The sequence below is a fragment of the Anas platyrhynchos genome, chromosome 14, assembly GCF_047663525.1.
Source record: "Anas platyrhynchos isolate ZD024472 breed Pekin duck chromosome 14, IASCAAS_PekinDuck_T2T, whole genome shotgun sequence".
Taxonomy (NCBI): Eukaryota; Metazoa; Chordata; class Aves; order Anseriformes; family Anatidae; genus Anas; species Anas platyrhynchos.
This window is the reverse complement of record NC_092600.1, coordinates 384174-407937: the sequence shown is the minus strand read 5'-3', so window position 1 is coordinate 407937 and position 23764 is coordinate 384174. Positions and strand designations below refer to the sequence as shown.

Here is a 23764-nt window from a genome sequence, read left to right as displayed (position 1 = left end):
GCTCCAAGCCAGGTGTTTAACTTGAAAATTACTACAATCAGCAGAATAACCATTGCAACCCCATCCAGAACATGCTTAATTTCATCTCCAAAGCATATGCCAGAGTTGCATATCACTCTGGGTTAAGGGATGAGATACCCTCAGAACACAAAAAGGGAGCAGCTCAGCTCTGTGCAAGGTGACAGCTCTCAGACCGGGGCAGCAGGCAGCCAGCTGCGATCTCAGCAGTGCTGCTGCGAACATGGAGCACCTGCTCCAAACCAGCAGGAAGCCACGTTTGGCACAGTGAATGCTGCCAAACAAATGCAAGTGACGGCAGACTTCTCCCCTACCATTCTTGACTGTTCCTATGGCTTTCTCACCATTTCCACCAATTTCAAGGGAAAAAAAAAAAAAAAAAAAAAAAAAAAAAGGCAATTAGATGTACCCTTTACTAAATATTTTTAAATAAATGTTCTAAACAGCCAAATATGTTGCTCTGAAAAACTAGGATATAATCAGCATGGGTTTATGCTGACTCCTGCCTTTATCAAAGGCAGCTTTATCAAAGCTGATAAAGCATTTATTTCCCAAATATAGCAAGATCGGTCTATGATTGCCTGTTTTTCTTTTATAATCCACATCAGAAAATCATTTAGAGTATAGCATCGTGGTTTTTTATATTGTTGTCAAATAGTCACTGGTGTAATACAAGCCTTTCACAAAAAGAATATGGTCTTGTATATTGTAATTACACCCGCACATCTTCACCACAATATCAAAACAGGTAAGTAATTTCTGAAACTTTTTTTTGGTGATCTTGCTTCAGCAAAGCTGCCTGCACAGAAGAGGAAGTTTAAATCTCAGGCTATTGCTTTTGTGAATATTTTCATTGAGTCAATATACTTGGACTTGTGGCCCTTCTTGCACTCTGCCAACACAGTAACTTGAAATTCCTAGAGGGGTTCAGTAGAAAGAGCACAAAAATGAAGAAGCTTCAGTCTATTATTGGGTATTTACCATCTAGTTCTGCCAGCCCAGGATAGTAGCTAAGCGTGCCTCTAGCTCTTATCATAGTCCCTGGGCCGTAACTAGGGTTTGTGCTGAAGGTCGGCCTCCATGCTGATGGGGAAACGCGCCCTCACTGCGGGGCCACTGGGCAGGAGAGTGAGTTCAGCAATCCTGCCAAGGCACAGGACCATGACGTTGTGGTGAGAAAAACAGAGATGACTTCCCTGCTTTTTCCTTACAGGTCAGTCACCCTGACCAAACTTGCCATCCTGCCTTCCCCAAAAGTTCTTCACTGCATTTCAGTGCACAGAAGGAGAAAATGGATCTGCACTGAAGCACAGACTCCCAGCCAGCTGCTTTTCCTCTTTCTAGCTGAGGTTGCAGGGCTGCACAATCAGGTCTCTTCCGAGTGGGAGGATGACAGAAGGTACCTTTGTGCTGATTTGAGGGCTAACTAAATATAGATGACACAGGAACACTGGGAAGCTACAGCTGAATCCATCTGTAGTGACATAGCAGAAATATTTCGGGAGCCTTGGAAATACGCTCTTAACTGTGCTCCATGTTGTTGGAGCTGGTTTGACGTGTAAGCTTGCAGGAAGCATTAATACCAGGCAGCCAGCAGACCAAAGGTTCCAGTGTTTTTTGTTACAGTCTCTCCTGGGCCTGGCCCTCCTCCTGCATGGGCAACCTCTGCTTTTGCCCAGCCCAGTGAGAAGACCTGGTGGAGGACTTCTGCCCCTCCCCAAGGAAGCCTCCTCCCTCAGTGCCATGGGGAAGGAGTTGCAGGTCCCCACAGCCCGGCACTGGTACTGTGTTGTTCCTCCTGGAGACACCAAGAGCTTGAGTGTGAAATTGAACAGTGAATGAAGCACAGAGGAATCATCCAGCACACTTTTTCTCGCTTTCAACTCTCTGCCCATCAAAATTCAGTGTATTAAGGAGAGAGACTTCAAGCTGAGTTCCTAATGACACACTAACATCTTTCAAAGTGGCTTGCACACTTTTTCCCCCCACTGGAAGTGCTCTAAGAGTATTATCATTCAGATAAAAAATATCTTACTTCATTCTGTGGTAAAAATTATACTGAAAGTATAAAATTACAGCTATGAAGCCCTGTATCTGTGACAGCAGCAACAGCCTTCTTTCTCTTTTATAAATTCCTGAAGATAGTATAGGACAAAGTAAAAGCCTGTAAGCATATATATATTAATATTTTTTTTTCTTTTCCAACCCTAAGAGGCCTTGACATGGGCAGAGGAAGAAAAAATGCAGAGCAAATGCAATTGCCACAGCCAAGGAAGTATATTTCCAGCTCCTGAGTTATTGCAACAAAAATGCAGGTGCACCAGCCATCCCTAATGCAGAAAACAGATCCATCTGCACCACTGATTTGTCTAAATACCAATAATTGTACCTGGCAGCTCTGGAGCTGGGCACCTTGCCAATTCGTGAGCAGCACAACTGCTATTAGAGCCCCCATCATATCCTGTTTGGGCAAAGTTGATCATTTCATAAAAGAAGTTCAGGCAGGGCCCTGCTCCTTTCCTTTCTCTCTTCATCTTTCACCACACGTCTGGTGCTAGGCAAGAGCTGCCTCTGGTACCTCAGAAAGACCCAGACAGCACTGTAACTCTACAAGAGTAAACACAAACGAGTAACTGGAAATGGACATAAAAGAAACAAGGCCTTAGGTCCTCTGGGAAGAGAAACTGTTTTCATATCCTATATTTCATGTTGACACCGTGCCTAATATTTTGGATAGGGAATTTGCCAAGCTACAATCCATTTCTTAGTGGCTGCACAAAATTAACTTCAATTACTGTCATGGAAAGAAAAGAGCAGGTGGTTGGATTCCTGCATGTGGTGCAAATTCTGATAAACATAACCTTCCCCTAATCTCAGTTCCTGATGTTCTTTTCTAAAAAACAAGGGTTGATAAAACTCTTGGACAGAAATTAAAGAATTGCTAGATCAGGGAATGCAATTACTGTAGAAAGCTCAATCTTAACTCAGTGTTCTCCTCCATCAGCATTAAACTAATGGCTTCTCTTCATGTAATTAGAGACTATTAGTTACACAAAAACATATCTCCATACATACACAACGTTACTGTATCTCTAATGCATATACCATTTTGTAGTATTAAAGCTGCTTCTATTATAATGTACGCGGGTTTTACGCCAGGGTAATTTAGGACTTCAGTGAAGCTCCCAGCTGCTGGTGCCTGATTAACTCAAGTCAAAGCCATGAGAATGACTCACCAGAAAAATAAACACGCTTGTGGTATGCACATTGGGAACAAAACTGACATACCAATCCTAAAGTATAATATTCATCATAATACTTAAGATAACACCTCCAGAACTGAACTAGTACAAAATTGGCCATTATAGGTTCACTGCAGGCCAAGGCCTTTGGCTGTGGAGCCTGCCATCTCAAGAGCACTCCAGAATCCAGACCAAGGTTTGTTCTGCAGAGTGCCTCTGCAGAGGCAATATGGAAGAAGAGAAGAGGACACAGAAGTTTGCCACTGCTCAGTTTACCACCTGGTTCCATTTAACTGATGGTTTAAATATCCAGGATCAGAGGCTTTAAAACACTTTAAACAGCTGCCACATACTCTTCCCCTTCACTTTGGTATTGCTGTTTCTTCCAGAAAATTGGCCTGTTCCACGGATCTTAATAAAAAGAGAACTTATTATCTGTGGCGACTTATAGAGCATATGAGTAAATAATTATTATTTTTCACATCAATTAATCAAAAAAATTCCAGAGGCTAAAATCTCAGCTTATAGATGCTTCCTAATGTAAAGTTTAATTTTAAGGTGCCTCTGGCTGAGCTTTTATGTTAAAGACACCCCTAAAGTGATAGCCCCCTAGCTTATTCAGCACACCTTTGAGCTTTAAAATCAGTTCAAACGATAAGTGATTAAACACCCTGGCCTTCACATCATCTCAGCTACTGCCTCCAAAAATGCCAATGCAAAGGTTGGGCACAAACATAAGTGTAAAGAAACAGAGAACTCTCAAAGGCTTCAGAGAAAATTTACTTCAAGTATACTTGAACACAGGAATTGCTACATCCTTTAGTAGCCTTTCTGAGGCCAGGTAACCATTCTCACAAGTATTCTGGGAATTATTATAGTCTCAAAACTTTTAATTTTATAATAAAGTCATATTTTGTTCTCTGGATGACCCTGAAATTTGCAAGTATCAAGACATTCAGGAAATAGCCTACTTAAAAATTGGTTTCATTATGTAGTGTATTTTTTTTTCACTAAAGCAGTGTGTCATTTTGAGCTAAAAGTCAGTTTCATAAACTGCATTGATTACTCAAGTGTGTGCTTATTGCTCACCTTGTCATTGAAAATTTTATAAATCAAGCACTGGATAATGTAGTTATCCAGTAATTTAGTATTAATGAGTTGAAGGTGCAAGTATTCCTAAAGCAACAGATGAACTCCCTTTAATTTATCCCATTAAATGAGCCAAGTTAGCTCCAGAGTTCTTACACCAAAGCAGATGCTTTATGACCTTTTAGAGCTCAGCCTTTGTCAAAATAGTGATACTGAATACAGACCACAGGATAGACACTTGTAAAACGTATTTGTGTGACCTAGAAAGATGAACAGAGCCCTCACACACCCGAATAGAAAGAGGTAAGGTTTAAAAGCACACAGAAGGACTCATCACACCCCCAGGCAAATCCAGCAGGCTTGAGCAGCATCACACCGCTAGCATGGTCAGCAGTGCTTGTAACAGACAGTTGTGCATTTTACGTGACCCCCACTGCACACAGAGGTGATGACACCAAATCTGAAATGCAATGGGGTCAGGGAAACACAGGAGCTATTTAACTGAAGACTGGTGAGTAGCTGTGTCTTTCAAGGAGCAGGGATCAGAATTAGCTTTTGTGTTCTCTCATCTCTGCATGCACACTATACAATCTCCCCTAGGGCAAACCTATACTGCTGGCGGGAGGAGAGCTCACTGCCACCGACAGAGCTCCCCACATACCTACATCTGATTTGTGAGCAGCAGTGGGCACCATGCTGGGACTGGCCTGACAAAACACGCAGCACCCTGGTACCCCCCTTAGGATGACCCCAGCAGGCTCTGCCCTCTCTGAGAGGGATGAGAGACAAAGACTTTCTGTCCCCACATACCCAGCGGGGGGAGTGGGGCTGCTCTGCAGGCTGGCACCCACCCTCTCCACGCACAGACACTGCCCTGTGCTTCTGCTGCAGCTGCGGCTCATGCATAGCCCTCCCTGGGCACGGGCACCAGCCATTGTCCAGAGGTCTTAAAAGAAGCATTCAAATATATAATATTTATCCCATTGATTTATTTTTTTATTTTTATTTTTTAATCTGTTTATTCAACTGCCTTTTCAGTTCTTTCCCCCACTCAGCTCTTGAGCACTATGGCCACAGATGTTTGAACAGTGGCTGCTCTGCACTTGGAGCAGTTCACCAGGGTGACTGTTCCGAAGGAAAAAGAGCTGCAGGCACAGATCAGGACCAGTGGCTTAGAATAGAAAACGTCTGAGCTGCATTATTAGAGCGGCCACTGCTGGTTAGCAGTGGTGACAGCCGAACGCGTGGAGCCCCCCCAGAGGCCTGTTGAAGGCAGGTGACACCGTGCCTCCCAGCCAGCGGCTGTGCTGGTGAGGTAGGAGGGTACCTGTGTGTGCCAGCGTGGCACAAAGGACTCAGAGCTGCTGCACATCTCTCTTTTGGGACAAGCTCCCACTACAGATCCCAGAGCCACCCCAGGAGCCCAGCCTGCACAGCCACCATGCTCAACTCTGCCCGCTGGGAAACCTGCACCAACTCCAGCAACTGCACGCAGCTGCAGCAGATGAAGGTACCTGCGGAGCCTACCTGGCCACTCCAAAGAGAATCCCTTGTCTTGGGCTTGCTTTCTGATTGCTCTTACCCTAAGCGTTAACACTGCAAGGTTTACCGTGCACTGAAAATGACCCCTGGAGGAGAAGAAAGTAGGGAAAATGACAGAAGTTTTACTAAAGTTTTCAGGAGGGTGAGGAAGGCTGACAGCATAACATCTAACAAGCCTTTGTTTCTCACTGTCTAGGGTGCCATCTGACATAGCCATGACCATGCATGACAAACAATATTCAGTAGCACAGGAACTTATGACTTCAGCCAGAATTCCTCTATTGTGCCTAGAAAATTGGCCAAAGTAGGGGGACAGATTCATATAAAAGCACAAACGGATTTTGAGCTAACAGCCATTGACATAACACTAACACATCAGCAGGCTGGAATGCAGTAAACATGCAAGATATATTCTCTGCCAGGGACCGATGATGTTCTTAGCTACAGCACCAGTTCCCTTCCTGGCTATTCCACATTAAGGGAGAATAAAAAAGACCAGCAAGAATAAGAGAGTTCAGAAAGTTTTGTCTTGTGAATTTGACTGAACAAGATGAAATACAACATTATGATAAAGCCAACACTGAACAATTCTTCTGCAGACTATGTAGTGAAGACTGAATATCGCTTTAACTTGCAGATAAGCATTGTTAGCAATAAACAAACTTTAAGCATAAAAACGGCTCAACACTAGAACTGATTACCTGCAAAGGTAATTATCTGGCATCCTTTGAGGTTTGACAAGAACCCATTAAACGTAGCTGCCTCACTAGAATCTGTTGCATACAAAGGTGAACAGACCTCCCAAGCTCTTACCAGCCCTCCAATCTTTTATCACAGCTCTGTGTTTCCACATTAACTGCAATAATTCTCTCTTATTATTGTCGCTGAAGTCTAGAGAGAAGCAATATAACATGACAGTTTTCTCCTGTATATTTCCTGCCATTCAAAAAAATCTCAAGTTTATTTATTAACTTATTGCTAAATTACAAGGGCCTATGGATCAGCTGGATGGGAGTAAGATTCCAAACCAAATCTGCCATGGATGAAGATATTTTATAAGAATCCCTGTACTACACCAATAGTACCAATAAGTACAGTTAATCCTGCTAGGTGACTCTCAAGGGACTTCTCAAACCATTTTTTCAAATTCCCTTCAAAAACACCATTATGAAGTTATCTTCTATTTATTCATTATCTCCTATCCATGTTTTCTTCTAGCCCTACCCCAATACTTTGATCTCAGGGCAACGCGGAAAAATCCAGACCGTTGTATCAGCAGTCCCAATGAGTATAGTTCAGAATAGGTAAAATATTAATAATGCCATCTCCCAGAAAAGCCATGAAATGACTAATTTAATAGAAGTGCCAGATACCAGCTAAGAGGGCAGTAACTGCAACCATGATGATAACGTAATAAAGACAGTAGAGAGGTTAACTAATGAGACAGACCCAGATAATGCCTTGTAGTAATTGTATAGCAAAGACTTTGTTTTCCATTTCTGCAGCTGTGATTCATGAGGGTTGTTTGTTTTGTGTGTGCGTGTTTTTTTTTTCCTTGCCCACTTGTTATTCTCTAACATGAGTCACATTTGTACTATTTCTCCCTTATCTGCATTTGACAACAGCTAAGATTAAGCATGGCAGGGTTTCCAAACCCTTCATTATCAGTGGTGGCTACTCCTTGATTGTACTGCACAGAGAAGTCTGCTTTACCCTTCATGTGCATCTCAGTTTCGGGTATATTAGAAGTCTCTTATTTGTATTTTTTCTATTTTCCAAACAAGTAAAGGTCTATCCCCAGTACATTGTGACACTGTCTCCCTCCTACCACACAAATAAAAAGAAAACTAGCTGGTATAAAAGTTCCCTATTAACAATCACAAACTTTGTGCTTGCACTTCTACTAATCATAATGTATTACCCCCCCCCTAACTTTTTTTTTTCTAGTAAGCTCTTTGATTTAGTCGCTCCAAGTTATTTGTACAAATAAAGAACGTGCAGGCATGAGATGCAGAGTAATGTCACACTCATGGTAAATTATTCAAATCAAGAAAAAAATGAGATTTGTTGGTGCGGAGCAAACACTAGGTTTATTGCTGGCATCAATACTGCTTGTGATTCCAGACCTCCTACCAGCTCAACCAATGTCAACCCAATTGGAAAAAGTTTGGAAGTTACTGAAGATGTATGCAAGTTGTTGGTCTGACTGTCAAATGAATAATGCAGTTAAAGATCTCCTAAGCACATTAACAGGTTTTAAGGTTAAGAATTAAATGTTATGTCTAAACTTCAGTTGAAGCATTCAAAAGAATTAGTATTTCTACAGAAAAGCCAACTTTCCAAAACTGTGCTCAGAAAAGAACACAGAAATACATTCCTATTTAAGTTCTGGAAGATAAGCATATGTATGACTAAAAGTTTGACAATTTTGACCTCAGAACTCATTTCCCATCTTTGTGCTTGCTTCCTCATCTGCAGGAAAGGATATTGTTTTTGTAATTCAAAGGCATTTTTCCTGAAAGTTACTTAGCTAAGGATTTAAACAATCTTTGATATCCTTGGGTTGAACATGTTGCAAAAATAACAAACAAAAAAAAAGACAGTTTTTGAAAAAAAAATAAAAATAAAAGCAGCAGTTATTTTGATCAGTGTATTTTTATTTATTCTGAATTCCCCCCCTTCCAAGAGACACTCCCCCACATAGGTGCAGATCAACAGCCTCATTTATACACCAATTTATTTCACAGGAATCTTTTAAGTAAATAACTGATAATAACATGGTGTCAAGTAGTCATTGCAATCACACAGGACAGCACATGGCGCGCCGCTCAGAAAGGAAAAGGGCTCTTGACAGAGGTATCTATCCTACATACGCTGCATTAAAGCTGAAACATCTTTCAGACGTTCAGACGTAGTGTTTTACCAAACACCACAGAGAAATATCTAATTCAACCATCAAAACTGAAGACTTCTGAAATACTCCAGTGTGTGAAACACAGAATGCATTTCAAGCCACCCATAAAAATAGTTTCACTTGACAACAGTTATTTACAAAAAGCAACATTAGGAACTCTTCTTAGGACCAAAATGCAAATACCCACAAACCCTGCCCCTTTTCTCTATTATCCAAGCCTTTCACAACAAGGAATTCAATACTTAAATATTAAGAATACTCTTGACAAATTTTCAAGGAGGAAAAAAAAAAAAAGAGTTTAAAGACTTAAATTGGCACTGACTCCCTCATCTGAGGGGTTAAAGATCCCTATAGAACCAATTGGAGAATATTTATGATTAAGTCCACTTTCTGGTACCCTGAGCAAAGACAGCTTCTTCAAGCACAAGACAGCACACAACGTCCACAGAGCAACATTGGCCAATATCTATGTGTAGCTTAAAACGGGATTTGACTCCTAATTTCTTCTTAGTACCTTGGGTATGGGTAGCACCACGTAAAGAGGGACTTGTCAGTGACTGGGTTTATCTCCCCATACTAACTATGGCGAGGGCAAGTGACAGAAAGTGCTGTGACTAGGTCTAGGAAAAGTAACATTGATCCTGCAGCTCTGTTGGGAACTAACTAGATGCTTCACAGAACTGCTGATCGTTCACACGCAGCACATGTGCATGCAGTCATATCACACCAGATTATACATTAGCATGAAAAAGGACTCCCTATGCGAGAAGCGTCACTGAAATCTCAGCGAGATGTAGACCTGATACTTTGCATTCCTGCCCACCAAACACCAAGTTCAAGCACTGTCGTAACACCCCATTTATCCCAAAGAGCTGCACAGCTGTTTTGCTGAGACCTGAGAACAGGCTTTACCGAATGAATGAAATAGCACAGACAACCAAATGCAGAAACTGCAGGAAATGATTTTTTAATTTTCTTGGAAATATACAGATGAATTAAGAACCCCAGTTACAAACTCCATAAACTTGTAAAGCAATAGTTAGAAAGTCTTCCCTTAAGCCAGACCTGCTGCTTGCTAGTTTGCAAAATTAGCGCAGACTTGATAGTAAAACAAGTATTCACAGAAACAATCATTTTCTGCTAAGCCTCCGAACGCCTTTTAAGCTTTCTGCCGCCGTTTGAGCCTTCTCCTGCGATCAGCAGCACCGGTAACAGCCGCTCCCGCTGCCGGCGGCCAGAAGCCGGTTTCTGCCGCCGCGCCCCCCCCGCGCCGCCCCGGGCAGCCGGTACCTTCCGTGTGGCAGCTGCAGGACAGGATGGAGGTGGCAGGCCTGAAGATGTACGACAGGTAACGAGAAAAGCATTTCATCTTCCGGAAACGGTAATTAAAAAAGGGTAATAACACCATGTAAGGCTAAAAAAGGAAATCACTACAAATAAAAGGAAAACTTGCGGCAAGCCCGCCTCAAGCCATGAGGATCGTTCCGGTTTGCAGACGGCCTACATGGCGCGGGCAGGGGCTCGGGCTCGGGCTCGCCGCGGCGGCTGCCCGGCGGGGAGAGGGCCCCGCGCTGCCGGCCCGGCGGAGCCGCCGCGGCCCCGGCCCCGGCCCCGAGGCGGAGCGGCGCGGCGCGGAGCGGGGCCGCGCTGCTGACTCAGCCCGGCCGGGCGGCTGCCCCCGCTCGGCCCCGCGCGGCTGCCCCGCGGCGTCCCGCAGCGCCCCGCCGGCCGCCGCTCGGGGCCCGCTCTCGGGCGCATCCCCGCCGAGGCTGCGGGCGCTCCGGAGCGGGCGGCCGGGGGAGCCCGGGGCCGTCTGCGCTGCTCGGCGCCGCGGCTCGCCCCGTGCAGGAGCGAAGCCCAGCCGAGCGATTCCCGCACCCGGGGATTTCCACGGCAACGCCGCTTACCGAGGACGCGTTGCCCCGGCGGGTCAGAGCAGCCCGAGCCCGGCAGCTTCACAAGTCTCGCTCAGCCCTCCCGCACTCCTAACGTATTCTGAGAGCAGGGAGTGACCAGAAGATGCGAAAGAAAAGAAACGCAAAAACCCAACACCACGCTTCTAAGCCACAGAATGCCAGCTGAGCCGTACAATAAAAATAGCTTTTACTATATTCTGGACTTTTCTGCAGCAGTGCCATAACCCACACTCCCCAGTACCCAGTCAGACTTGCACTGTTTAAGTGAAGGAGTTTTAAATCAATCTTTCTCATGTTTTCTGCAGCTGCAACACGGTTTTTAAGGCAGAAATATTTCACAGCTGAGTGCACTCCAAACTCAGCACCCACTCTGGAGCAGCCTGCTCGGGTGCACGTAGTGGAAAATATCACGATATCAAGAGGGCAGCCTGGAAGGACATAACATGATAGTTCCTGATGCTCAAGTATCTTGTTTTTCTGATGTTTAATTACTCTATGGACAAGTATTTTGTTTTAGGACCAAATCACTCAACACTGTTGCCTTGTGGAGCACTGAGTCAGTTTGCTGTTTGGTTTCATCATCCCACTGCAGTCTAATCTTGCTGTCATTATCAGATGACAGCACAACTGTGTTTTTACTGGAGAGATGCAAAGCACCTGTGGCAGTGAAGAGAGAAGCTTTTCATTTCACTTTAATCTCTTTATTCAAAATACCCTCTCTGGACTTGTAAGGAAAACTGCAGGTCTGGGCTGCAAGCCATGCAAAGCCTTCCTGCTTAGGGAGGAGAGCTCACTGCAGTTGCATCACGCAAAAGTGAAGGCTGCAGATTAACTACTATTGTGAATCACAAGTCCATTCCAGCAAACAGGTATGAAGGTAAAAGAGATAGGATTTTATAAAGCATTCTTCATGGCAGCAGCTACCTTTATATGTTTGTACATGTTCCTCACAGTCACAGTACTGAGCTCGTGTAACTTGCTATGGTAGCAGAGGCATAGAAGTTTATTCCACCCCTGGAACTTAATTAAATAAATTGTGTGGTATTGACCTGTCTCCTCTTTCAGGAAGGGAGAATAAAAATGACTGCCAGTCCAAATCCCTCAACTGACCAGAAAGGGGCTCTCTTTGCCTCTGTGCTTAAGAGCCCAGAAAGATTTGTCCTAGCTCTGCTTCCTTGGTCACTCTCAGAGGTTCAGGAGGAGGACTACATTTCTTCCTAAAACCCTGTATCTCTCCTCTCTTTATGTCTGTCTTTTTAACTGTATCTATCTATCTATATGTGTATGTATATATATATATATATGGATACACACACATATACATAATCCTTGTAGTTTCTGTCTCTACCATCTAGTTATGCAAGGAGATACATTGCAGTCAGAGGTTATTCCAGAGGCTCTGGAATAAGTTCTGTCCACACAGAGCTGTGCATTGACTTGCTTAAGGTTTACTCAGAAACTCAGAATCAGCTTGAAATAGAAGCCATATCCGAGACCTACATGTAGGATTGAAGTCTGTAAATGCTACGCCTCTCTTCCATATTGATGTAAATAGCTCCCATTGTATGACAGGAAAAAAAATATTTTTCCACTTGAAAGTAGATATGAACATTCCCCAAGAAACAGATTAATTCCACCTCATTAAAATCATGTACAGAAGAAGGGCAATCATTATTGTGGCTTTGATCTATTTAAATATTTATAGTCAGTTTTTATGTTCCATTAACACACTGAGTTTCATTTCACATGCAAAAACCAGGATATTTATTCAAGCTCAATTAGCAAGCAACACAGAAATGAAACCACAATGTAAGAACACAAGCGAGGCTCTGAATCAGCTTGGTGAGCCCGCTAACAGTCATGCAACACTTAGATCTTTCATTTGGAGCTATTGTTTATACCTTTGGATGATATGGCAAACACAGACAATTGGAAGCAGATGTAATAAAAATCTCAGGTGCACTGGAAATGGCTGTTGGTCACAGCAGCTTGCTAGGACCTGATGATATTCCAACTGTAAAATATTCAAGACACCAGGTAAAACATCTGACTACAGTAGGATCATTTTAATTTAGCCATTACTGTTTATGTGGCATTTCTCCACTTGATAACTTTGCTGTATATATGTTTTACACCTGAATAACTTAATATGACAAAGATTGAAGTGCTGAATGCCTGCATGCCAGTCATAAAGCCTGCACCAACCGTATGGTTGTATTCTCACAACAGTGGTAGTTCTACACTGCATATCTTGAGGCTCAAGCGAACTAGAGGAAATTTGACCTCTTAAATTTGCACAAATCTGGTGTCTACACCTGATTGCTAATTATCATTACATCAAAATAAGGCAAGATCTCTAAAATTGGTTTCCTGTTAGTAGTAATGAAATATAGTCAAAGCAGTGTGGCACACCAAAGAGAATCAGCAGCATCATTTACTTCACATTTAACATTGAAAGCACTGTGTTTGTTAGAGCAGCTGAAAGATGTCCCAGGCCTCCCATCTATGCATAAAAGATCTCATTCATCCAGACAGTTGTGTTAGAGAGTTAAAGAATCCATTAAATCACTGGTTTCATCAGGACAAGCACTACACATTATGATACCATATTCAAAGACAAGGAAAGCAATAAACAAGAAAAGAACAAAATTATAAAGTTTGTGGGTATCTCTGTTTGTGTAGGCTTATGTGTGCATGGAAAAGAGCAAGCATACAGAATTATTCTCTGCAACATTTTAAAGGCAGAATGACACTGCATCCAGCTGAAGTAGGCAGGCTTTTCTAAATTTAAAGATGCAGAACACCATAAACATAATAGTAGCATCTCCTTTCAACTTACTGTACACAGCTTCAGGCATTCCAATAATTAATTAAATTGTAAATTCAGGATGCTTGGATGTTAACCAGAGTCCTGAAAGTCAGAAATGTGCCATAAACACTAGCATAAAGCTAACAAGTTAAATACAAACTTCTGGTAAAGTGGAGGCATCTGTGATATCAACATACATTTATGGTACAATTTATGTATATGTACATCTGTACACATACATGCCCATATTGTCATACAAACACAAACAAAAATGGCATAACAGCTGAAAACTCAAACCCATATATAAAATGTTCTCCAGAACTTTCTGCTCAGTCACAGTGAGGCCATTTGTACATGTTGATGAGATCTGAAAGACCAATTTGACCACTTTTTCCTTATGGGTTTCACTGAATATAGCCTTTAAAGTATTATCTATCAGCCTCTTCTGTTCTGTGACTCCAAGATACCCCAAGAAAAAATTGCAGGAGCCTTTCCTTGCCATCATGTCTCTGGATTTCTTCAGCTTATAGCCTGTAGTTGATAACTGCTCTGCACATAGGAAGACTGAATTTCACCATTGTTTATCTGGCCACTCTACAGCACAAAACCATTGCCTGTACTGGGAGGGTTAGGAGAAGAGGGATGTGATAGAGAATCACATCTATGAGGGTTAAAGTACATACAGGGAACAAAATGTGAAATGGGGGGAGGAATAAATTAATGGGTTAACAATCAATGCTGTAAAAGAATGGAAGATGAAAATAAGAACATGTAGGAAAATACCCAGCATGAAGCTAAACACAGAGGAGTGGTCCTATAGGAGGAACAGAATAACATGAAAATATTCAACTTTAAGGGCAGGAAAATTGAATGGATTTATTTCTTATCAATTGTCCATATTTTTTGCAATCCACATGTTGGCTAAACACAGAATGGTTACGCTTGCAGAAAGAGAAATGTCTAAGTGATTTAGGAACACAAACCACCCTGAATGTTTCTGGGTGTGAAGGGGGATGTCTTGGACTCATAAATCCCCCAACCACCTGTGCTAATTCCTCCTACATAGATATCTATCTGTGTAAGTGTGCACAGTGCAATTTATTTTAACTCCCAATACAAGAATGAGCAGCAAGTTAATACTTATGTCACCCAGAAACAGAACCCAACTGATTCCTATAAAGGATGTTATGGTGGGAGAGGCGGTCTCATAATTCCCTGAAACATTCATGTAAATAAAAGCTCAAAGCCAAGGAAAAGTTATTTTAAAGATTATTGATACTGTTAAATCAAAATGCCTTCAAACAAATATTTCAAGCAATAGCTAATATTAGTTATTCATCTCTTTAAATGCACAAATACATAATGAAAGCAGAAGAGAAAAAAACTGTAACTTATCTCTTTGCCAGCAGTTTCACCCAACAGCATGCATACAAACACCCTGAACATTGATTGAGGCAAGAAGTACATGACAGACAAGGTTTTCTGATCACGGCAACAAAAAAGGAAAAATAAACCTACCTTCTGTCACTCCGATATCAATAGTTCCTTTTACTTGACTAAAGCACCACAGTACATCCTGCATGAAGTTTTCAAATCCTGCCAAGGAAACATGCAGAAAGAAGATAAGATGCAACCACTTTTGTATGTAGCTTGCCCTTATTTAAACAAACACAAACATATATAATAATTGGCACATAAATATCTGCAATCCCTGCATGAAGAGAAATATTTTCTCACCTGGTATCATTCTTCCATATAAAATGCAAAGCTAACGCTGCAAAACTAAGAACATTACGCCCACATTATGAATTGCCCGTCTGTCTGTTTTCTCCATACCATGTTAGGGCTATTTCAAAAATGGTGCAATTGGAGTCAGTCCCCTCTACATCACTGGCAGCATCGCAGAAGAGTCAGGAGGCCCTGTAGTCACAGCCTTTGTCACAGCCTCTCTTCATCAGAATGCTAATGGCCCCAATCATTTCCATCGCTGTTAAAGAGAGACTGAAACAGACAAAAGGATAACTACTGCTACTATGATTTTTTATTTTTTATTTATTTATTTTTTTTTTCCAGTTTATGGACAGTCTAGTTGTAAACTGCTTGGTAACAAATCCCATCAGAAGCCGCCTTACAGCACATCAGAATATTGTCAAAATTTGCCTGGAATCAGAAGGGCACTGTAGTTGCTTTAGAAGAATACTACAGTCATATCTATTAGACGGCACATTAGTAAGCTGTAGCTCTCTCACATTTTCGCTACTGTAGTAATGCTTTGTTAAGACACTGAGAGAAATTGGGATTTTATCTACTGCTCCTCATTTTCTTGACAGCTCAGCAAAATTTGCCTTTATGTAATGCAGCTTTCACTATAACACAAAAAATCCACAGCCTCAAAGGCTTCCTTTTATCCAAACATACATTTTATCTCAAAGCACTTGCCAAACAAGAAGAAAGAAGCACAATGAAAGAAACTGGTCAGTAACAAGTAGTGTATAATGCTGACACGCTGAGCATCAGGGTTGGAAAGCTCAGCCACTTGAAGCTTCTCTCTGTGAAAGAACAGTTTGGTAAAAACATTTGAGATCCTATCTATTTCACTTGTCACTGTTTACATGGTAGGAAATTTACAGTTAGGATCAATTCCTAGCACTTTCAGACATGGAAGTTTCTCACTGCCTATAAAATAGTGATATATTGCCAGTAGGAAAAAGTACCGTAATAGAAATGAGGAAAAGATTCAGAATTCCTCTGCATTACTAATGCACTAGTGTAACTGTCTTGCTGGATAACAGCCAATGTAAAGTTTCATTTTTTATTTTTTTTATGTTTCATTAATTTCTTAATTCTCAACAGAGAAATTTTGTAGTTTGAGGGTAGGCTCATCTCCCAGAAGAAAAGCTGTTTTTTAAATCAGAAGATAGGAGGTCTTCCAGATGTTTACACACTTATCGAAACATGAAGGAAAAACAAATTTTAAAACTACAGAGTTGTGGGTTTCTTTCCTTTCCTTTCCTTTCCTTTCCTTTCCTTTCCTTTCCTTTCCTTTCCTTTCCTTTCCTTTCCTTTCCTTTCCTTTCCTGTCCTGTCCTGTCCTGTCCTGTCCTGTCCTGTCCTGTCCTGTCCTGTCCTGTCCTTATTTATTGCCAACATTTGTCTTTCATTTAGCTGTGGTTTTAGCTGGAAGGTGTTGTGTACAGCTGAGTGTTACTGTATGTGAAGGGAGTTGCAGATCTTGACTAGGTTGTCAGCAACAGTTGTCCATGCAGAAAGGGAAGCCAGGTAGCCAGAGCTGAGCTGTGCGCAGTGCTCAGAAACGCAGGCCAGGCCAGGCCAAATAGAGGAACTTTCCTAGCCCCAGCAATGCCTTGGCAGTCAGATTTCAGAGGTACAGTCTTGACAGAGAGGGAGAAACAGCACTGGAGTCCTCTCAGGTGGTCTGTCTGGTTTCACCATGACTAGATTTACCCTTTAAGGAAAAAACTATAATGCTGAAATGACTTCCTTTCACAACGGACGGTTTTTCAGATTGCCACGAAGATGACTTTTTCTAAGGGAGTATGTTTCCCTGGCTCATGTTTACTAAGACTTCTCCCTGACGGATAGGAAGGAGAACATTTTTGCAAGTTAGTTCATACAAATCAACAGCTGTTATAGCATTTTTTCCCCCTGGAGATTTGAAGTGTGAGTTATAAAAACTGGAAAGCAAACATGGCAATTAAGCCCATCTGAGACAAGAATATTTTTATGTGTGTTTTTCTTTATATGATCATGACAATAAAAGTTCACTGATTCTCTAACCTAAGCAAATCAGGAAAAAAAAAACTCATTTTCTAATTATGGTGTTAAGGTTTATGTCGTCATTATTTCCTTATTGTTTGTAAGATTTTTACTATTTATTGGTTAGACACCACAGGAACACTGTAAGGGTTAGACTCTCATGTTACTTCGATAGTTATCATTTGATAGTGTATCTTCAAAAGACTTTGTTTTTGTTCAGTGAAGAAGTCAATGACTTGCTGCATTCCTAGTTTCTTTAATTTAAGTTACAGAGTTTTGCGTGAGAGTGGACATGAATATGTGCAGTAGGAATTGCCAAGCTCCAAGTTAAATCTGCCACATCACCATTACTTCTCCTGAATAACTACCAGATTTATATGTTTTCTATGTATTTCTGAATAACTACCGAATTTTCTTCATGTTTTCAAAGCATTTCTCATGCTCAGCTGCTGCTGAAGATGTGCATAAAGGGTTTTGTGCAATAAGGATGGGAAGTTGGATATCTGAACACTTCAAAATGCTAAACACCTACAAAAGAAAAAACATTTATTTCATTATATAAAATCATGAGCATGTGATGATGCAAACAGTTTTTACAGCTGAAATGTAACTGCCTCACACATGTCCAAGACACTGAGAAAAGATCTCAGTTTGTAATCTCTCCCTCCAATGGCACAGCCTTCTCTCTTCTCTAACAATTGAATTCAGGCAGATATATTAAAACGTGCCTGAATAACTGATCAACATCTTCTTAGCATTCAAGTAATCCCTATATGGTTGGGTGTAAACTTGCGGGAGCTTTGCTGTGAGCCCAGAAATAATACAAATAATAGAGCTGGTTAAAGATGTGCCAGCAAAGCCTTATTAAACACTTCCAGGAACAACTGCCCTTAATCCACAGCAGAGCCTTGGAAAAAAAAAATATATCATCAAAATGTATCCCTGAAACCTGGTCATGCTTGGATAGCACACACTGCAGAGGGCGTGACAATCCTCTCGCTCTCACGCCAGATGCTGTGCCTGAAATGTCCGCAGCTATCTGAGCACTCATGGCCCCAGGAGGACTGCTTTGGAGGTCATGGTCGTGGTCAGACATTCTGACAGCAGCTCACTGTAACTTGATGTCTGATGTTGAAACACAGAGGGGGAGTTCGTACTGAAGGAAATAAATTCAAGGGAAAGCTGTGAGGGGAGAGGGAGATGGTGAGGATGAAATAGCTGAATGCAGGCAATGGAAAGATTGAAGTTTTCTGGAAGCTCTGTAATGCTTGTTAGAGATCAGATGGAAGGTTCAGGAAGAGCAGCAATACCCACATCAAAATGCTGTGCAGTTTTCAGAGTTCTGCCTAGAATCTTCCCTTTTATAGATATCATTGGTGTTTTTATTTTGCCCAGCAGCTTTTGCCAGGACTCGCTCCTGTCCTCAGTCTGGTAGTTTTCATATTTATGCCAGGGATCATTTATTCCTGCTTTGTGCTGGTAGTGCTGGGAGCAAGCAGACAGGCTTGGTACCTCCTGGCTCCTGGAGGACAAGTACTACGATATACAAACTAGGTTGGAAATACAGCCTTTAGTAATTGAGTTTGCATTTGATGTGGAGGACACATTGATTTAAGGAATGCTATCATCTTTTTTGTGCTTTACTGCTGACTTCAACCAATTCCCTGTGAGCCATGTAGAGTTTGTATGCTACCCATCTTCTGTAATTCTTGGACTTGTTTCTTTTAGAACACCAATTCTTGCTGGGAGATGATTTCACTAGCGAAGTATTGTGATTATGATGTATTAAAAAAAAAAAAAAAAAAAAAAAAAAAAGGAATTTTTATTCTAAGGAGTTGAGGAACTCCTCAAAATCAAATGTGCTTGGGGAAAAGCTGCACATGAATATTGAATGGTCTTCTTATGTCAGCTGCTAACTGCATTGCATCCAGTTCTGTAACTAAATGAGTCATGAATGTTGTGTAACAGTGGGAGAGCATCTATTTGAATTGACAGTCTATTGATGCTGGTGGGACTGGGTGATGCACGCAGAAAGAGAATGTTCCCCCATGTGTCTGAGAGGGATATGTAGAAGTTAAAAGGAGGGGAAGTAGCAATAATTTTACTTTCCAGCCCACCTAAAGACACGTGATGTAACCATAAAACAGAACTGACTTTGGTGTGCATCTGTTTTCACTGCTGTAAAACTGATCTCAGTATTTATCAGAGTAATTGTTAATTTTTTAGCTCCTTGGAGAAGAACTATTACAAAATCACTGATTATTTTTTCCCACACAGTTAGTCATAAAGTGTTCATTTCTGTGGACACGTACTTAAAATTTATGTTTCCATGCTCTGATTTTTTCCCTATTTTTTTTTTCAAAGAGCAACTATTATAAACATTTTTTTTTAAATCAAGAAAATGAAGATTAGATGACATTATGAGGCGAGAGAGAGAGAGAGAAATACACTGAAGTGGATTTCCTTTCATATCTATGCATATCAGAAAACAGACTCAAATTTTTCCAGATATAAGTAGGGATGGCCTGTGCAAACTAGAGGAAGGGAACATGTGTAGCATAACCTACTGTGCAAACAATGCTGAAGTTAAGAGAGCCTAAAGTGAGAGTGTTAGGATTCACGTTAATTAATCTTGCATTTACTGTTTATGCTACACCAAAGAGAGATTTTGGGATATACATGTGGCTTTCAGGTTTATGGACTTAGTACTGGAAACTTAGGAAGATGATCAACTGCATCTCAGCTGTAACCCTCATTCAGGTTCATACACACAGATATATTGATATTTGAGCAACCTGATCTAGTGCTAGGTGTCCCTGTCCAGGTCAGGAGTTGTAGAATTAAATGACCTTTAAGGTCGCTTCTAACCCAAACCGTTCTATGATTCTATATTAATAAGATTTCTGGCAGGATTTCTCATCTTACGTGTGCCCAGTAGGCACCGCTACCTGCAATAATGCATCAGGAAGAACACGAATCAAAGCAAACTACTTGAAGATGGTATCCCACTGGAAACCACAGCTCACACCAGAGGGGTTAAAAATGTTCCAGGACTAAAAAGGTCCTGGGTTTTGCCTGCAGAACAGCATCATGATGCAGCAGTAAGAGCATCATGATGCAGCAGTAAGAGCTTGTCATATGTGTATTTTCTGAAGGGCAGATGAGGAGGAGAAGAGAGAGTGCTACATGATGCTCCTCTGTAGACCTCAATATGTGAAATGTACCCTGCTAATACGCAGGACATCAGCTTGTAGTCTGAGTGGGGCACCATCTGATATATATGACTTGTATATTTACATTTCCATTAAGGGAGAGGGAGGGAGGAGAGCTAGAACGGGTCAGGGGATTGGGGAAGGGAAGCAATCCTGGCTCAGGGTCAATAAAAGTTCTGTAGTAATTCTTTGCATTATGTTCTCTAGGAAAAGTGAAATCATATTTTGAATGGTGTGCTGGTTTTGGGTTCTCCCTGGCTCCCTCGGGAAGTATTGTCATGAGAGTCATCTCTGATCTGCAGCAGAATTAAAGGTTTGGAGTCTTTGGGATGCAGGGAGCTGCAGAGCCAGCTGTTCAGTCCTCCAGCTTCTGCTCAGAGCTCCCCTGGCAGTGTGCTCCGCTTCCATGATGGGTCCCCTGGGATCTCACTGCTCATCTGGGACATGTGTTACCCAGAATGTCTGTAAAAGCCTGGGAACTTTATCAAATGATGTATTTTAACTTGCTATATTGCCTTATACCCAAAACCTCCTCTGTTATATAGGCTGGAAATAAAAAAAAAAATAATTATTATTATTAAAAAAAAAAAAAGCAATCTGCAAAAGTGGTATTGGTAGGGTTTCCTGAATGACAAAAGTTCACAAGTGAAAAAAAAAATATTGGTACTATTTTTGCCATAATGGCATTTCTTTCTCTGATGGCTGCTGGAAGGGGGAGCATTGCATATTTCTTCTAATTGGGGGAAAAAAAAAAAAAAAAAAAAGGAAAAAAAAAAAGTTAACCTTGCTACTACATTAACACTGCAGTTTCTTATGTGCTCCTTTTTCAGGTTAAAGGTAGCTGAAAACACGTATGGAAAATGTGATGCCCTTCACCATGATTTCTTACAATTCTGTCACAAATCAAAACTAGAAAGGCAAAGAAGCCTCCAGTCAGTCCGATTCCCCTCTTGGAGATACTGGAGTAGAAAACAGCACTTTGCAAATCAGCTGCTGTCTCTCTGTGAGGATCTGTCGCTTTCAGATTTGCTGCTTGACTCTCAGGCTTGAATAACAGACCTGCCCTGGATTCTCCTCTCATGAAGTACTATTTACAGTGCCACAGTGACATGAAGCACAGAGCTGCATCTGTGACCCCCAGCTGCCTCGATCTTCTGTGCAATGTTCATCGCTCTCAGCAGCACCCTACACCCCCAAGGCATTTCTAGAGGTGGACCATTTTGACATTTGAGGCTGAAGTTAGTAATTGTATCTGTCAACTATGTACTAAGAAACTCTCCAACCCCTAAAAGTTGCTGTTTTTTTTCATTGTTTAGTTTATCCATCCTTGTCTAGAGCTTTCCAAAGCCTTTTACTCAAGAAAATGCGTGATGTTGACACAGTTTCACAGGATGTGCTGAAGACAGTGATATTTTTGTGCGGTCATACTCAAAACTGAGTCCCAGCAGAAGGCGTCTCCTCTCAGGAGACTAAGGATTTTGCTTTTCTTTAGCTCTTTAGTTGTTTGTTTGTTTTTCAGCAAATCCTGCCTCTGACGGCTTCCACAGACCCTTCAGAGGAGCCACCGCGCTCCTCCCCGCTCTGGCCGGGCGCGCCGCGGCTCTGCGGGGACCCCTGGCGGCGGCGGGGGGGCTGCGGGAGCCCTCTGCGGGGCGACAGCTCGGGGACACCCGCTGAAGATCGCAACGCTCAGCCTGCCAGCTGTGCGTGCCCGTGTCTCTGCCTTTGAACAAGCGGCCACCCATGAGAATTGCAAAGCATTCAAAACGCCTCTAATTCAGTAGAATTTGGGTGCTCGTGAAAGTGAGCCCGCTTTAACCGTAAGATGCCAGCAACGGATACCCAAATCTGATGTATAGAGATGCTAAATGCTAAACACCACCAGAGAGCTACAGCTGATATACGGATGCTGATCAAAATTTCAGTTATTTTAGGGCTTATGGTTACAGGAAATACATACTGTGAATGAGGCTGAACTTGTAAGCCATTGCTAAAAATGAGTTTGTTACTTGGAAAAAAAAAAAAAAAAGAAAAAAAAAAAAAGTAGTTTGCTGAATAGTTACAACTAGAAGAGTTAAAATATACATGTGTTAATTCTGTGGAGATAATTGGATGTTCTTCTCTCTTGGCCTTTGCAGAGCTTTTGGGGTCTGTCATGTGTGCAAGCCAGCGGGCGAGAGGGGAAGGATTTTGGTGTGCCACTGACTTCACAGAGCACACTTGATTTGTCGCACTTTCAGAGAAGTGAGACCAGCTTTGCCTCTTCTCCGTTAGAAGGCACCAGAGCTCTACTGTCGAGAGCAGTGTTACTCCGGTGACACCAAGCAGGAGGGAAGCTGGCAGTGGCTGTTCTACCTCACGCCACCTGCATCACTTCCTGAGTTTCTGCCTGGTGTGGCTCACACAGGCATGTCCCACTGCCGTCTGCTCTCCACGCTGAAGCCTCCAGAAAATTCATTTCTGCTTCCCAAATCTGATGCGCGACCAGGAGCACACCTTTCCCTGGTTCCCTGAGACGTCCTTGCACAGTGGGAGCCTGCAGTGGGACAGGGTTTCTGCTGCTGCTGCGTGCCTGAATCCAGACCTCCTCTCAGTTGTACACTCTTGGATCTACTTGCTGAGAAGTGTTGGTTTTATTATTGTGAGTCAGTTATAAGAACCCTGCGGAAAACCTACACAAATGATTCTGACACCAGCTTTGAAGTCTGTTTTGGAGATGTAGCTGGTAGGTACACAGAGGCTAGGTGGTAGCTACATTTGCCTTTCAGGCAAGTAGTTCTCTAGATTCAGCAGTGACATTTCTGGATCTCATATAGATAAGAGCATATATATCTCATATATAAGAGCAAGCCTATTTCCAGCATTTTCCTCAAATTCTGAAGTTGGACAAATGGGTGTCAATAGAAGTGAAAGAAGAATGTGTCTGACTGCAGATAATGGGAAAGAGAACGGCACTTCATTATTCCCTAATCTGTCTGTACTCAATGCCCCTTTTTTGTGCAGTAGGTTCGTAGCATGTTACATAGGTAGGTGAATTAGATCAGTAAATGGATGTCTGCTTTTCGAACAAAGTCTCTTTATCTATTCCCACTGAAAAAAATAAAATAAAATAAAAATGCTGTGCTGAGGACATGCCTCATATTTTTGAGTTGACAAAATAAGAAAGCTCCATTTCTTTCTTAAGAAAACTGCGGGATTTTTTTTTTTTTTTTTTTTTTTTTTTTGCATTTTTTTACATGTGCCCT

At 41.9% G+C, this 23764-nt stretch overlaps 1 protein-coding gene and 1 long non-coding RNA gene across 3 annotated transcripts in view; one reads left to right on the top strand and one right to left on the bottom strand.

Moving 5' to 3' along the window:
- PPP2R2B (protein phosphatase 2 regulatory subunit Bbeta) overlaps nt 1-15425 on the bottom strand; it is a 92719-nt gene extending 77294 nt beyond the window's left edge. Inside the window, exons 1-2 of one of the 2 annotated variants that reach the window (XM_013102368.5) lie at nt 15268-15425; nt 15049-15126 (exon numbers count right to left, since the gene is read on the bottom strand). In XM_013102368.5, coding sequence (XP_012957822.2) covers nt 15049-15126; nt 15268-15277 — 88 coding nt within the window. In that variant the 5' untranslated portion in view covers nt 15278-15425. Of the gene's footprint in view, nt 1-10095; nt 10418-15048; nt 15127-15267 lie in introns of those variants that run through there. The other variant, XM_005022488.6, reaches the window with a different exon arrangement.
- Nucleotides 9713-23646, top strand: LOC113845213 (uncharacterized). The gene is made up of 2 exons (XR_003500597.3): nt 9713-10153; nt 21350-23646. It is a non-coding gene; the product is annotated as an uncharacterized lncRNA (long non-coding RNA).
- Nucleotides 23647-23764: the final 118 nt, after the last annotated feature.